At 37.2% G+C, this 16712-nt stretch overlaps 2 protein-coding genes across 2 annotated transcripts; both read right to left on the bottom strand.

The window, feature by feature from the left end:
* Positions 1-6246: 6246 nt before the first annotated feature.
* LOC139155394 (olfactory receptor 14A16-like) lies at positions 6247-7206 on the bottom strand. The gene has a single exon (XM_070730525.1). It carries the CDS (start codon positions 7204-7206, stop codon positions 6247-6249), a length of 960 nt encoding a protein of 319 aa, XP_070586626.1.
* Positions 7207-14989: 7783 nt separating this feature from the next.
* LOC139155393 (olfactory receptor 14A16-like) lies at positions 14990-15922 on the bottom strand. Its single transcript, XM_070730524.1, has one exon. It carries the CDS (start codon positions 15920-15922, stop codon positions 14990-14992), a length of 933 nt encoding a protein of 310 aa, XP_070586625.1.
* Positions 15923-16712: the final 790 nt, after the last annotated feature.

Genomic DNA, 16712 nt, shown 5'->3' with positions numbered 1-16712 from the left:
AAAATTAAATGAATGACTCACCATCTTTATTCAAAAAGTTCCTATTGTCTTTATGCTGCCATCAGTAAGATTTTATGCCATAGTAGAGCACAGGTTTTACTGTATTCCTTGGGACCTGTCCCAAGAGTTTATATTATTCTACCTGAAAAATTCTGCAGAGGATAAAAAAAGTGATATAATAAGTGTTAACAGCAATGGCTCATCCTCCAATTTCATCAATCGCACCTGAAATTCCCTCAACGACCTAAACCAAGTAGACTTCACTGAAGACCGAGTTGAAAAAGCATTACGTGACCTTAAATCTTCTCTATCAGTCGGACCAGACGGTCTATGTGCTTACTTCCTAAAAAAGCTCTCTTCTACTATAGCTGAACCACTAAGCATAATTTTCAAAAAATCCTTCAGAACAAGCACCCTTCCTAAACTATAGTCGAAAGCAATGGTAATCCCCATCTTCAAAAAAGGACACCCCTCTCTTGTCGATAACCAATATCACTATGCTGCATCCCATGCGAAGTCATGGAATCAATTATAAACAAATCAATTACTCTCCATCTAGAAACTAATAATTTGCTCTCTAACAACAATTTGGATTCAGAAAAAAACTATCCTGCAACCTGCAGCTCATCCACTGCAAAAATATATGGACAACTCATCTAGATCAAGGGAAATCTATAGATGCAATTTATATTGACTTCTGCAAGCACTGCACATCAAGACAATCGCCAGCCAGAAGAACTCTGGCAGCTTTTATGGCAAGGAGGAGGAACCCGGAGGCTGCCAAGTCCAGGCGGCATTACTTCCTGGCGGGTGCTCTAGCGAGAGCTCATGAGATCACCCACAATGCCTTGCGTGTGTGCATGCCCTATGGGCTGCTGGGAGAGGCGGGATCAGTGAGGGGTCTTAAAAGACTGCCCCGCTTGCTGCTCCTTCCTTTCCCAGCAGCCAGGAGGTAGACATCTCTTTCACAGCTCACTCTTCCACAGCTCGCCCACAGAGGCCCAGACCGAAGAGGCCTGAAGAATCTGAAATCTGAGGACCAAGCAGTGAAGCTGGGCAGCTTTTTTGGGGGGAACGGGAGCAGCAATCAGCAGAGAGAAGTGGTTTGGAGGCCCCTGGGGAAGGGCGGTGGGAATCCCAAGATTAAGTGGGTTTTCTGCTAGGCCCTCCAAAGCGAGTGTGTTTTGTCTAGGCCCCTAGTCTAGCTAGACCAAGTGAGTTGTTCTAGGCCCCCTACAGCAGGTACCCAATTTCAGATATTTTAGTAAGAAAGCCTTTGGTTTACTAATAGGATGGCACCAAAGGGAAGGAAGAAGCAGGCAAGAGGCGCAGCTGCGGCTGCAGCTGTGCCTAGGCCTGGGGCTCAGATGGGTAGGGAGGAGCCCATGAGGACAGCAAGGTGCAGGGCCCCATCGAGAGCCTGGGCAGAGGCCAAGGTAGAGTTAGTAGCCCCTGGTAAGAGGCCCAGGATGGTCCCCTTGGGACCAGGGGGGAGGCCCATGGGGAGCCAGCAACCACTAGGTCAAGGCAGGGAGCAAACCCACCTGTATCTGGGCCAGGGGATGAGATTGGAGGGTCAACAACAAATAGTGGAACTGTGGGTGCCAACCCTGGGCAGCAATCATGTGGCAGGGGGATAAAAAGAACTGGGACCAGGCGGTATCACTACCCACCCATCTTTTGACTGCCTTGCTAGCACGCCTGGATGCAATAGAAGTACAGAACGCACAAGCACCTGACCCAGCTGTTCTGAGGACCAGAATAACAGCATTGGAAAGAGGGGACCAGCGAACTGAAGATGGTCAACCAGAGGTACACCAGCATGAGCCGGCACAGGCCAGGCAAAGGAGCACGGCAACCACGAGCAGGCCGCGGGCTCAGAGCAGTGAGGAGACTGCCTCAGTGTGGAGTGAGTGCCCTGTTCCAGCACAATTCTGGTCAGGTTCACATCTTGGCTGCAGAGCATGCACACCACCGAGCACACAGGATAATTAAAAACAAGTCCTTGACAGAACGAGGGTTGTCTACAGTATCATATCTATTCAGCTTGTATTTTGTGTTTTTATTTTTATTTTTTGCCAATGTATAAGACAAAGCATTTGTTGGTTAATATTTGAAGTTGCCAATTCTTTGACCATTCTGACATATAGTCAAGTTCTTTTTGTAGGGTAGCAGCATTGTTGGTGGTGTTGAATAGTTTTACATCATCAGCAAAATGAATGCAGTTGCTTAGAATCTGATCACAAATGTCGTTTATGTAAGGTATAAAGAGTGTGGGTCCTAAAATGCTTCTTTGGGGGATATCATTATTAACTGGTAGAGGGATTGATAGAGTGTTCCCTATTTTGATGACTTGTTTCTGTTTGATAGGAAAGCTTAGGGATCCACTTAGTGATCCAAAAATGCCATAAGATTTTAGTTTTAGAAGTAGTTTGTTGTGTACTATTGAAAACTTTACAGAAGTCTATATGAATTGCATCAAATGCTTTACCCTGGTTGAACTGTAAGGTCCATATGTTTTTACAGTGTAAGAGTTGCAGGTTGTAGGATAATTTATTTTTGAAGTCAAACTGCTAATGGATTGGTTTATGACTGATTCCATGATTTTGCATGTGACACAACATAATGAGATTGGTCTGTAATTTAAAACTAGGTGGGCTATCTAGGCTATCTTTTTGAAGATAGGGATAGAAACATAGAAACATAGAAGTCTGACGGCAGAAAAAGACCTCATGGTCCATCTAGTCTGCCCTTATACTATTTTCTGTATTTTATCTTAGGATGGATATATGTTTATCCCAGGCATGTTTAAATTCAGTTACTGTGGATTTATCTACCACATCTGCTGGAAGTTTGTTCCAAGGATCTACTACTCTTTCAGTAAAATAATATTTTCTCATGTTGCTTTTGATCTTTCCCCCAACTAATTTCAGATTGTGTCCTCTTGTCCTTGTGTTCAATTTCCTATTAAAAACACTTCCCTCCTGGACCTTATTTAACCCTTTAATATATTTAAATGTTTCGATCATGTCCCCCCTTTTCCTTCTGTCCTCCAGACTATACAGATTGAGTTCATTAAGTCTTTCCTGATACGTTTTATGCTTCAGACTTTCCACCATTCTTGTAGCCCGTCTTTGGACCCGTTCAATTTTGTCAATATCTTTTTGTAGGTGAGGTCTCCAGAACTGAACACAGTATTCCAAATGTGGTCTCACCAGCATTCTATATAGCGGGATCATAATCTCCCTCTTCCTGCTTGTTATACCTCTAGCTATGCAGCCAAGCATCCTACTTGCTTTCCCTACCGCCTGACTGCACTGTTCACCCATTTTGAGACTGTCAGAAATCACTACCCCTAAATCTTTTTCTTCTGAAGTATTTGCTAACACAGAACTGCCGATACAATACTCAGATTGAGGATTCCTTTTCCCCAAGTGCATTATTTTACATTTGGAAACATTAAACTGCAGTTTCCATTGCTTTGACCATTTATCTAGTAAAGCTAAATCATTTACCATATTACAGACGCCTCCAGGAATATCAACCCTATTGCACACTTTAGAGTCATCGGCAAATAGGCAAACCTTCCCTACCAAACCTTCCCCTATGTCACTCACAAACATATTAAAAAGAATAGGACCCAGAACAGACCCTTGTGGCACACCGCTTGTAACCTGACTCTGCTCAGAGTACTCGCCGTTAACAATAACTCTCTGATGTCTACGCTTCAGCCAGCTGCAAATCCATTGAACTATCCAGGGATTAAGTCCAATCTTCACTAATTTATCTATCAGCTCTTTATGTGGTACCATATCAAAGGCTTTGCTGAAGTCCAGGTAGGCAATATCCATGGCACCACCTTCATCCAACACCTTTGTGACATAGTCAAAGAAATCAATGAGATTAGTCTGACATGATTTGCCTTCAGTAAAGCCATGCTGATTTGGGTCCAATAAGTTATTGTTTTTTAGGTGCTGATTTATCCTCTTTTTGAGTAGAGTCTCCATCATTTTAACTACAACTGATGTCAAGCTAACTGGCCTGTAGTTACCAGCTTCTTCTCTACTGCCCTTCTTGTGGATAGGCACAACACTGGCCATTCTCCAATCCTCAGGAACTTCTCCTGTTAACAAGGATTGGTTAAACAAATCAGTCGGGGGTAGCAATGACAGATCTGAGTTCTTTAAGAACTCTGGAGTGGATGCCATCTGGACCCATTGCCTTATTTATCTTTAATTGTTCAAGTTCTTCTAACACATTGGCTTCTAAGATCACTGGAGCTGAATCCGTACAGCTGGAAGCAATGCTATATCCCTCTATAATATTATTTTGTAAGGTGTCTTTTGAGAAAACTGAACAGAAGTAGCTATTGAAATGGTCAGCGATCTCCTTATTCCCATTAATGCATGTATTATTCCCGGTACTAAGCTTCATGATGCCGCAGTTTTTCTTCTTCTTATCACTAATATATCTGAAGAAGGTTTTATCCCCCTTCTTTACAGATTTGGCAATTTCTTCCTCTTTTGAGGCTTTAGCAGCATATATTATCTGTTTCGCCTCCTTCTGTCTCATTTTATACACCTCCCTATCAGCTATACTTCCAGACACTTTATACCTCCTATGGGCAGCCTTTTTTTAATTGACTATAGCCCTTACATCATTGCTAAACCATAGTGGTTTCTTCTTCCTTTTACCTTTAGTTATTTGTCTTACATACAGTCCAGTGGCTTTTAAGATGGCATTTTTTAATACAGTCCAACCTTGGTTTTATCCAACCTTGTGCAATGGGAAGAGGAATATAAATCAAAGTTTTTGCTAAATGATTCTGTGACAGTATTTTGTGGAATATATACAACAGTATAGTTTGATGTCAATTACAGAATCAATAAAGGCAAAATTGAAATGCTAATAAGGAACATGAATGAAGATGAAAGATACTTTGTATATTGATTAATTCATAATCTGTATCTTAATATACATTATTTTTTATACTTAATTAATACTTTCATTATTAACTATACTTCCTTGTAAGCAGTACAATTTAAAAAATCATAAAAACAAGGGGGCACTGAGAAATTTGAGTGAATTTGAAAATCCTATAACAAATATACTGGGTATTTGTTGGGAACAATATGTAATTTATAAATAAAATACTGTAAATTTCCAAAGTTAAGCAACTCAAAGGCAGTACTTGATTAAATAGATACAGAACATGAATAAGTTATAGTGATGCAAGATTGGGAATTTATTAAAAGTGGGAAAATACAATAAATTTACTTTTGAAATTATAACTGAGAACTAGTAGAAAATATTTTCAAAGTAGTAAATATTTCCATGGATAAGACATGCTTCTATTGGAAAACTATTGATTCCCTTTTCAGAATAATGTCTAACCAAATTGTGAAAATAAGTCTTCATGTCATAGGAATGAGAGGAAAATGGCAGCTATAAATAGAACATTTTCCCCTCTCCCTCTTTTCAGAGTACACAGCTCAAAATAATATTTTTCTATAATTTAGAGTTGTTCTTCTATTTTCTATTTCTAATATACAATAGTTTACAACATAAAGTAAATAAAGTATCATAAAAGTCAGAACATTATAGATACATAAAAATGATGGTTCTACTTAACTTCTATACATTCAAGAACATATTTTCCACTTAATAGAATTCCTGGAGAGATAAACAAATTTATTTTGAATGAATGAATCATTAAAAATTCATTAAAAAGAAATACAGTACAAAAGAGTATGTTATAGTTTAAAGGGCTTTATAAAATACATGTTTTAAAATGTGTATCAATTGTATAGCTAGCTGAAGAGAGTTAAAGAACTCGGAATAGATCTATACTAGTCTCCCTTTTCATTATCAGCAAAAATATGTTACATACATATATACATACATGTATACTCAATATTTCAAGAAATAATAACATAAATAATAAGGAATATATAAGATTTAAATAAAAAGTATAACTAATTTCATTTCTTTCTATCACAAAATTCAATACTGGATGCTTCTGTACAATGATAATGGATTTTAATTAACTACTTTTAATGATATACACTAATTAACCATAGTTATGCACTGACTATGTAAACTCATTTAGTTCCACCAATTTTACAAGCAGAAAAACTTAACTTCTGAACCAAAATAATCTTCCTTGGTTAATTAGTTGACTTATCACATATTCATCCACTGAAGTGTAGTCATACTCCACAAATGTCAGGAAACAAATAGTATATACTAAAATATACATAACTGAGAATACGTCTGTAAAGTGTAGGATGGCAAATGGAGAATTAGCTTCCAGAATGCCATTTTAAACTCCTTGTTCCTCATGCTATAGATCAGTGGATTCATGACTGGGGGCATCAAAAAGTAAAACAAAGAAAACAAGGTATTTGAAGTTGATGGAGAGCTGGATGTGGGTTTCAGATATGCAAAGCTACCGCTTATCATAAACAGACAAATGACTATGAGATGAGGTAAACAGGTAGAAAAGGCCTTTTGCTTCCCTTGGGTAGATGGGATTCTTAAAACTGTTCTGAAGATCTGAACATAAGAAAAAGCAGTTATAATGTAGTAAAGAAAACCCAAAAAAGATCCAAAGATAACTGCCTGTTCTACTGCAACATAAAAGCTAGAACAAGAGATCTTGAGTAATTGAGGAATTTCACAGTATAACTGATTGATGATCCTGGAACAGAATTCTAATTTAGCTAAATTTCCCACATGGAGCATTGAATAAAACAGAGCACCTATCCAAATACTAGTTGCCATTTGGATGCAGGCTTTTTTGTTCATGATCATCTCATAATGCAGTGGCTTGCAGATGGCTACATAACGATCGTATGCCATGACACCCAGGAGAAAGAAATGAGACATGATGAAGAAAATAAGGAAGAAAACCTGGCAGAGACATCCAGAGTAAGAAATGGCTTCAGTGTTCATCAAGGAATTTAGCATGGACTTGGGAACTGTTACTGAAATTGAGCCAAGGTCTTGCAAGGATAGATTGACCAGAAAAAAATACATGGGTGAATGAAGTTGATGACTGTAAACAATGACAATGATAATGATGAGATTTTCAATGAGGGCTACCAAATAAATTATTAAAAAAACAATAACATGGACTATATGTAGCTCTTCAGTATCAGGGAATCCATGTAGAAGGAATTCATTGACTCTTGACTTATTTTCCATTCTGCATTTATATTTCAGGATTCAGAATAGAAGATAAAATCTTACACCTTTGTATCTATATCAGAATTCATGATGGAGTGAAATGCTTTTAAAATAATTTTCTTTAATCCAAGAGTGCTAGATAAAAACAGAGGTTTATCTATGGGATGCTTCTAATTGTCCTCGGAGGGCACATTTCTCAGGAGCCTAGTTTCCATTAACAACAAAGTCCATATAGGTCTGCAAAAAGTATTTAGAACTTTCTTTGTCCTCTCTTTATTCTATAGAGCAAGAAATACATGGCTCTTCACCAATGGTGGGCTATCAGCCAGAACATTAAATTGCGCTCGCTGCTGTGGCTCTTGTGTGGCTCTTGTGGGGCACTGAGGAGGCACCTTTAAGGCAAATTTGAGGGATTTGTTTTAATTTTGTTTTTCACAAAAGGTACCTGCAAAGGCTGGAGCTTTCTGGCTTCCCTCAGAGCTACTGTTACGGAAGCAAGGCTTCTTCCCCATGCACCGGAAAGCCTTTGGCCAATACGAGAAGGAAGTAATCTGAGCTGAAGTAACTGGGAAAAAGAAACGGGGGTGTGCGCATACGAGAAGGAGAGAGAGAGATAGGGAAGGATGTGAAGGCCATGGCGCCCAATGCCTCCAAAAGAGAATGAGAGGGGGAAAAGGTGATGGGAAGTCGGTGAGGTGGGGAGGAAGTGGTGAGAAGATGGAAGCAGGAATCCACCGCCGCTTTAAAAACAGCCACCTGAAGAACTGGAGCCATGGCAAGATGTTGGTGCCCTTTGCCTCTGAAAGAGAATGAGACCTGAAGGGGGGCGCCAAGGCCTTCGCACCCCTACCTATCTCTCTCTCTCATGTGCACCTCTGTTTCTTTCACTCAGTTCCCTCAGCTCAGATGACTTCCTTCTCATATCATCCAAAGATATTCTGGCCCATGGGGAAGAAGAGAGAGAGTGTGTCTGTGTGTACCCTTTCTCTCCCTCTCTCCCCCCCACCGGAGTTTCTGTCAAAGTCTTGCCCCGGCTTCTTCAGGTGGCTCCGTGTTTAAAGCGGCGATGAATTCCTGCTTCCGTCTTCTTCCCACCCCCTCCCAACCTCACTGGCTTCCCATCACCTTTCCCCCCCTCTTGCGTGCCACCTCCCTGCTTCTCCTCCATCGGAGCGGTCAGCTGGCGCCTTTGGGAGGCACCTTTGCTTGAGCTGGGGAGAGGCAGCATCTTTCCCACACCTGCCACAGCCACTTTGCTCAGAGCGCCCTTTGCCAACTGCTTCTGGGGCACCTTTGTATGTGTGTCTTTGTGCCCTCCCAGCAGCCTCTATTTGCTACAATGACAATTCCACTCCCCCAAACTAAGAGGCAGGAGAACAGGGCTGGTGGCTGAAGTAGGGGGTGGGCATGGTGGTGCCGGCAGCAGCCTTGCTTCAGTTGCGGTAGCCCCGAAGGAAGCCAGAAATCTCCGGCCTTTGCAGGTACCTTTTGTGAAAAGCAAAGTTTAAAAAAACCCTCAAATTTGCCTTAAAGGTGCCTCGTCAGTGCTGCCCTCATCCCTCCGTGCCACCTTTCTTTCCTAATTGAAAGTTGGAGCCGTGGAGGGTGGAAAAGTGCGACCTGCACAGCCCAGTCCCTGCATCCGGCTCTCAGAGATGGGAGTCGTGGTCTTTCTGTTTGGCCACTGAAAAATGAAGTAGCAGAGGAAGGACCATGGGTGCCACCCTCAACTTCCACTAGGCACTATTTACACTATTTGTCCTCTTGTAGTGACTCGTCAGTGACCTAAGTATAAGCCGAGGTTGGATTTTTCAGCACATTTTTGGTGCTGAAAAACTCAGCTTATACTCAAGTATATATGGTAAATATAAATATAAATAGGAAAGAGCTGAGAGATTAAAAGGAATTGGGCGAAGGGTTTTAGAATATTCTAGATTTGTTTCATTTGCTCTGTCTTTCTTATTATTATAGGTATCAAATTAAACTTCATAGTGACAACAAGATAAATTGTTTGGAGTTTGAGATACATGATCAATTTAATTATTGGGTTACAGTCTGATGTGCTTTTTATATAATACAATACTATATATTAGAGAAATAAATAGACAATACATATTAGAGATTTCTGTTCAGTTTGTTTCTTGTTTTCCTTTCTTGCCTATCTCTTTCTTCTCTTTTTGAATTAATCAAAATTATGTGAAATTTTAAATGATTAATGTATTCTAAACAATATAATGAATATAACAATATGAATAATGGAATGAATTAATATTAACGACATGATTTATACAATCAATATAAAGATTCTGTTAAGAGCTCTATTCCCATTTGTATAAATATTGTATAATAGAGAAAGGAATAGAAAACTAAAGGTTGATTAATTTTTGACTTAACATTTACTGAGATAGAAATTACTTTTATAAATGAAATCTGTTTAAATGAAAATTTTAAACTCATTATATAGAAGTCTGAACAAATTAATTGATTTGGAAAAATATATGAAATTTTGATAACTAATAAGAAAAGTTGAAATGCATAGTGAATATGAAAATAAGACAATATATTTAGTTATGTCTAAATGTACTTTAGAGGTATTTAGTTATGATAAAAGAGGGAACAAGAAAAACAAATATTGAAGAAAGAGATCAAGGAAGGAGAGGAAGCAACAGGCCTAAAAATGAAAAGTCACAAGAAATAAGACATATTTTGCAAAGTTAAACCAACAGTGATTAAAAGTTGGGATTAAATTTTGGATTAATTTGATTGAGAACCCAGAAGAGAAAACTAGACTTTTTACTGGATGTAGGGTTTTTTTCTTTTGGCGATATATTCCTAGAATAAAGAGTTATTTTTTTTCCTTAAGAGTAAATGTTAAAAAAAAATAAGAATTTTTGGAAGAGTTGTTGTTAGTTTTAAATTTGAATATATAGCATTGGTCTGCTAATTATGAAGTGAGTTAGGATGGAAGACACTCTGGGAAAAGTAAAGGAAGGTTAGGTTTTCCTCTTCCATCACCAAATGTTAAGGCCGGAAGTTGGCTAGCTCAAAGGAAAAAAGGCAGGAGGTGGCTTTGCATAGAAATATTGGTTAATTCAAAGACTCAGTTCAAGTATGTATGTATGTATGTATGTATGTATGTATGTATGTATGTATGTATGTATGTATGTATTTATTTATTTATTTATTTATTTATTTATTTATTTTTAATTGGATTTCTATGCCACCCCTCACCGAGGACTCAGGGCAGTTCACAACATATAATAAACAGTGTACAATATGTTGAATCCAATTAATTAATTAAAAAATCTAACCCTTCTCCCCCCCCCCCAAAAAAAGCATAAAAAACAATCATTCCATTCACTCAACATTCTCTGAACACATTCATTGGCCAAGTCTCCAGCACACTGGCTATTTAATTTCAACCAATCAGGTAGCAGCCAGGGTGTTTATAAGCAAGGGTTTAACAGTAATAATCTGTGGAGTTGATTATTTTAGTAAGGGACCCAGTTACATCTTTGATTTTTGATTCATGGAGACAATATACCTCCCTTGACTAATTTGTCTTAGAATTGTTTTAAAAGTTATAGATTATATATATATATATCTAATTATTATATATTCTAAAATGTGAAATAAAAGCTCTTAGTTTTCATTCAAAATCCAACAATATTTTAACCTGTACGTTTTCAATTACTTTTCCACTTATATATTTGCATCATTTTTAAAATTAATGGCATATGATAATTTTTAGAAATGATAATAATGATGATGATAATTGTTTACTTTGGAGGAGATCAGGATACCTATATATACTCCTGAAAGAATAGTGAAAGTAAAATCCATCTGAAATATCATTGTAGTATCACAGGGCCAAAATAAACAATTCTCATTTATTATGAAATTAGTATGAAATCTTTCCTTCCTACCTCCCCCTCCCTCCCTCCTTAACTTCCTCACTTCCTTCTTTCCTTCATTCCTTTTAAAATAAATATGGTTTATCTAACATTTTTCATAAACTTCTCTACAAATTAGAAATATTAGATTGATACAGATTAAATATATATATACGAATAATAGTTCAAATCAATATAAATCAAGAAACTTCATATTCTCTAGTATTTATAGAAATGAAGGCTTTTCAGAATAGAAGAATTGTGTGATACCCCATGATTCTTCCTTTTCTTTCAACCAACAAGACAAATAGTTAAAAGGCTTCAATTAATTGTATTATTAAATCTTCAATTTACCACCCAGGAAGAATATATATTTTTCCTTATGTTCTATTTTACTTTATGTTATACATTTATCAGAATGTAGTATAAACAGTCTTCATGATCTGTATTTATTTGTGTCAGAAGTACCTACAAATGGTACAACTAAAAACTAAATAACATTTGTTCCATATTGGGCCATGTCAACAGCATTTTCTCTCACAAAAATGAATTGTATTACTTTACGCATTTAGGTGCCCCTGGACAATACTTTTGTCACTGGCAATTCCTTTCAACACAACCTATGTTTTTTCAGAATAATTTACAATTATACAAAGTAATTCAAAATAATATTATCTCATAAAATAACCAAAAACAATATGAGAACAGAACTAGCTTGAATTTCTAGCACCTTTATTCTCCCTTTTTAATCTATACAACACAGAATACATTTGTTTCTTGTAGTTTAACTGATTACTTGTGTATTGTTGTGGTTGAAGCTGAAGTAGTCATCGACAAATAGGACATTATAGCATATAATCTTGTGCACTATGCTTAGGTCAGATCAAAGGTGGCAGAGTTCTAAATTTTCTACACCCAAAATTTCAAATTGGTGGCATAAGATATTCTGTTGCAAACAGAGAAATGTGGTACTCGTCTCATGAAATATCTCTGGACATTCTCAATTGTATTAATATCCAATATGTATTATGAGTTCCAGACAGATGAGATGTATTTGAGTATTGGTCTAGCAAATGTTTTATACACTCTTGTTAGGAGTACATTACTACCAGAAAAGAAGCTACACAAGATTAGGTTAACCACTCTTAATGCCTTCTTAGCAATGATGTTGCAGTGGGCTCTGGCACTTAGGTCACTACAGATGAGTACTCCAAGGTCCTTTACGTAATGAGGATTTGTCAACAAAGTTGTGATCATGTAGTTTGTATTTTATGTTCTGATTATTTTTGCCAATGTGTAAGACTGAGCATATGTTGGTTGAGATTTGGAGTTGCCACTTGTTTGACCATTTTGATACATAGTCAAGGTCTTTTTGAAGAGTTGCAGTTTTATTGGTGATATTGATAGTTTTGCATCATTTCCAAAGAGAACACAGTTGATTTTTATATTATTACAAAAATCATTCATGTAAAGAATAAAAAGAATCGGTCCTAAAATACTGTCTTGGAAGACAGTGCTGTTAACAGACACAAGATTTGTTAAAGTTTTTCCTATTTTGACCACTTGTTGCCTTGTAATACATTTGTACAGAGGTCCAGAAATGCCATAAGTTTTTATTTTTAGAAGTAGTTTGTTGTGTACCATTGAGTCAAAGGCTTTGCAGAAGTCTATGTAAATTGCATCTATTGTTTTGCCCTGCTCAAGTTGTGTAATCCATGTGTTTTTTCAATGTAAATTACAGGATATTTTTTTCTGAAACCAAATTGTTTGTTAAAGAGCTTGCTTCTAAGTGGGGGGTAATAGGTTGGTTAATGATTGATTCCATGACTTTGCAGGTGACACAACATAAAGAGATTGGTCTGTAATTTTTAACTAGGCTGGGTTCTCTCTTTTTGAAGATAGGGATGACCATGGCTAGAGACCATAGGTTGGGTACAGAGCTGGTCCTGAAAGATTTATCAAAAATTATTCCCAGTGGTTCCTAGTGGTTCCATAGGCCAGTAGAAAAATGTTAAAGCAGACATACAATCCATCTGGTCCAATAGATAGAGATGGTTTTAGAGTAGTGCCTTTCTCTTCCCATTTATGATTGTGTGATTGTGTTAAGGAGTGTGCAGAGTAATCCCTGAGTTGTCAAAGATACACATACACAGAGGAAACGTGGAGGTCTAGCAGATATCTAGTTGATAGCCCAGAGATATGAGCAATACTTTAATAATACAATCCAGATACATTAAGTGCATAAAATATTATTTACTTTAGCAAATATCTTAGTGAAGAACAGCCCTCGTCATATAGTTAAATCAATCAATACATATACAATACTATAACCTTACCAGTTCAGCCTACAAATACATAAATCATCATTTGAACACACAATTCTTATTATAGCATAGTCACATAGACATAACAGAAATAGCAGAGAATAGTAGAGAGAGAAAATCACGCTTCTTGCTCCCTCTTATGGCAATCTGTAACACTAGCTCTTAAAGCAATAGTGTTCTAATACACGTAAGCATAGATTTTTGGTTTATTTGACTTTAAATTGTTGCTTGTATCCTTATGATTTATATTAATTTTGATTGTTTCCCATATGACAATCATTAAGTTTTCTACCCAGTGAAGGACTGCTGTCTTTGGCATTACTGGTGTGCCCTATGTGTACTGATTTCAGAGATTTTCAGTGATATGTTTGCTTTTACGCATACGCAGAAGCAAAAAAACAGTGAAAATCACTGAAATCTCCCTCACACAAGCATCTTCACACAATATTTTGCTTCCTGCAAATGCCCAGAAGCCTAATTTCACGTGGGGCATGTATGTGCATTTTGGGGGTACACAGCTGCGCATTCATCCCAAAAATTGTTACCAGAACATAGCACTTTACCATTCCAGTAGTAGGCCATCAGTGGTAGTACCTCATGATTCTTGACAAATGTATCTTTTCTTTTATGTACACTGAGAGCATATGCACCCAAACCAAATTCCTTGTGTGTCCAATCACACATGGCTAATAAAGAATTATATTCTGTGGCCATACTTTTTCAAATTTATTGTTACAGTGGGGAAAAACAACCTTAAAATTGTTTTGATTCGTTGTTTTGCACTGGGATTGCTGGAGATTCAAATACAACAACAAAATAGAATCTCAGAATTATTATTTTTATTTACTTAAAACATTTTTATGGCTGATCACCTTGTCCCAAATTCTGGGAGGTTCTCAATCAAAACTTAAAACAACATAAAAACCACTAAAACCACCAACATTTAAAAGAAAAACACAATGGCAAGTCAACCTTCTGATATGCAGATATCACATTCTAACTCAGCTCTTAATGGAAAAGCCACATCTCTAGGGCTTTTCAATTGAGTAGTGATATAGAGGTCTGCCAAAATTCAAGGGTATATATCAAAGCCACAGTATGGCAAAAAGCCTTTTATAATGTGTGTGTGTGCGCGCACGTATGTGTGTGTGTAACTGCTTCTGTAAACTTACTTAGCTAGCTTTAATGCTACATACCACCTTTATAGTTCCTTTAATTTTATAATGAATTTCATGGTGAATGATTCCATCTTGTTCCCACTGAATAGATATGAATGTTTAGTGTTAAGGGTTTTAGAATTGTTTTTACTTTGTTTTACATTGTTGTTCATCACACAGAGTGCACAAGGCTTTGGGTAGCCTATAAATCACAGAAAGAAAGAAAGAAAGAAAGAAAGAAAGAGAGAGAGAGAGAGAGAGAGAGAGAGAGAAAGAAAGAAAGAAAGAAAGAAAGAACTCCTTAATCAAAATCATTTTTTCTTCAATAATAAGAATGTTACCTTTTTCATCACATAAGTTCAGATATATTTCAAAACTTTCAGGAAATTGAAAGTTCACACTAAAATATATACAACTGAAAATATTTCTATAAAGTGTAGGGGAAAAAACAGATAATCAGCTTCCAGAATGCTATTTTGAGTTCCTTGTTCCTCATGCTGTAAACCAGTGGATTCATGACTGGTGGTATCACACAGTAAAACAAGGATATCATGATATTTGATGTCGATTGGGAGCTGGGTGTGGGTCTCAGGTATACAAAGGTACCACATATCATAAACAAACAAATGACTAGGAGATGAGGTAAACAGGTGGAGAAGGCTTTTTGCTTCCCATGAGTAGATGGGATTCTCAAAACTGTTCTAAAGATCTGAACATATGAAAACCCAATTAGCACAAAAAGAATGAATGCAAAACAAGAACCCAAGATAATTATCCACACCTCTGAAACATAAGAGTCAGAGCAAGAGATCTTGACAAGTTGAGGGATTTCACAGAAGAACTGATTGATGATTCTAGAACAGAACTTCAGAGAAAACAAATTTCCTGTATAAAGCATAGAATAAAACAGCCCAGCCATCCAGACACTGGTTGCCATTTGGATACAAGCTTTTTTGCTCATTATAGTCTCATAATGCAGTGGGTTGCAAATGGCTACATAACGATCATAGGCCATGAAACACAGGAGAAAGAAGTGAGACATCATAAAGAAAACAAGGAAGAAAACTTGGCAGACACACCCAGAGTAAGAAATGGCTTCTGTGTTCATCAAAGAATTCAGCATTGATTTGGGAACGGTAACCGAGATGGAGCCAAGATCTTGCAAGGAGAGATTGACAAGAAAAAAATACATGGGTGAATGGAGTTGATGGCTGTAAACAATGACAATGATTATGATGATATTTTCAATAAAAGCTACAAAATAAATTATTAAAAAAATAACAATATGAATTATCCGTAGTTCTTCAGTGTCAGGGAATCCATGCAAAAGAAATTCACTAAATATTGATTTATTTTCCATTCTTTTTAAAAATTTCAGATGTTATAATAGGAGGACCCTTTCCATGTACCTTTGACAGAATTCATGGTGAAATAAAATGCTCTTCAAACAATATTTTTGCTGCAAAAGTGCTAGATTAAAAACAGAGGTTTATCTATAGGATGTTTGTAATTATCCTTAGAGAGCTCATTTCTCAAGAGCTTAATTTACTTTAGCAACCTAGATCCACACAGGAATGTAAAAATTTGGTTAAAGCTTTATTCATACTTCACTTAATCTACATGGCAAATAATATGCTAATTTTTCAGATTAAACTGGACTGGAGGACTAGATTAGACTAGGCAAGGCAAGTCTAGGTTGTGCAAATAGGTGGTTATGGAACGAATCACATCGGGTCGGCAGGGATACGGCTCTGTCCCTGTCGCTCCTTTTTTCCTGATTGGAGGACCGCAATTGCAGTTGGAGAGAACTCGGAGGGTTAGATCTAGAGGACGGGGTCGTCTGAACCCGAGGGGCAAAACGCCACTGTCCCAGAGGAAGAGAACAACCCCGCAGCCCCAAACAAGGAAGAACCGCGCTCCGGCTGGGGTGCGGCCATAGTGGCTAGCTCTCACGGAGGAGGGAGCATTGACAATAACAAAAGTCAACGAGATAAGGATCATCAGAAAAGAAAAGAAGAAAGTCTGCACTGAATAAGGTATACTCTTTTGTGTTTTTATTCTCTTAATACCAAGGAAAATAAAATAAAAGATCTAGAAAATAAAAGTCGAACAAGAAAAGGTTTTTTTTCCTCTTTAAGTAATATCCATGC

Source organism: Erythrolamprus reginae, unplaced genomic scaffold (genome assembly GCF_031021105.1).
Source record: "Erythrolamprus reginae isolate rEryReg1 unplaced genomic scaffold, rEryReg1.hap1 H_18, whole genome shotgun sequence".
Lineage (NCBI taxonomy): Eukaryota > Metazoa > Chordata > Lepidosauria > Squamata > Dipsadidae > Erythrolamprus > Erythrolamprus reginae.
The sequence above is the reverse complement of the archived record's forward strand: the minus strand, read 5'-3'. Positions and strand labels throughout refer to the sequence as shown.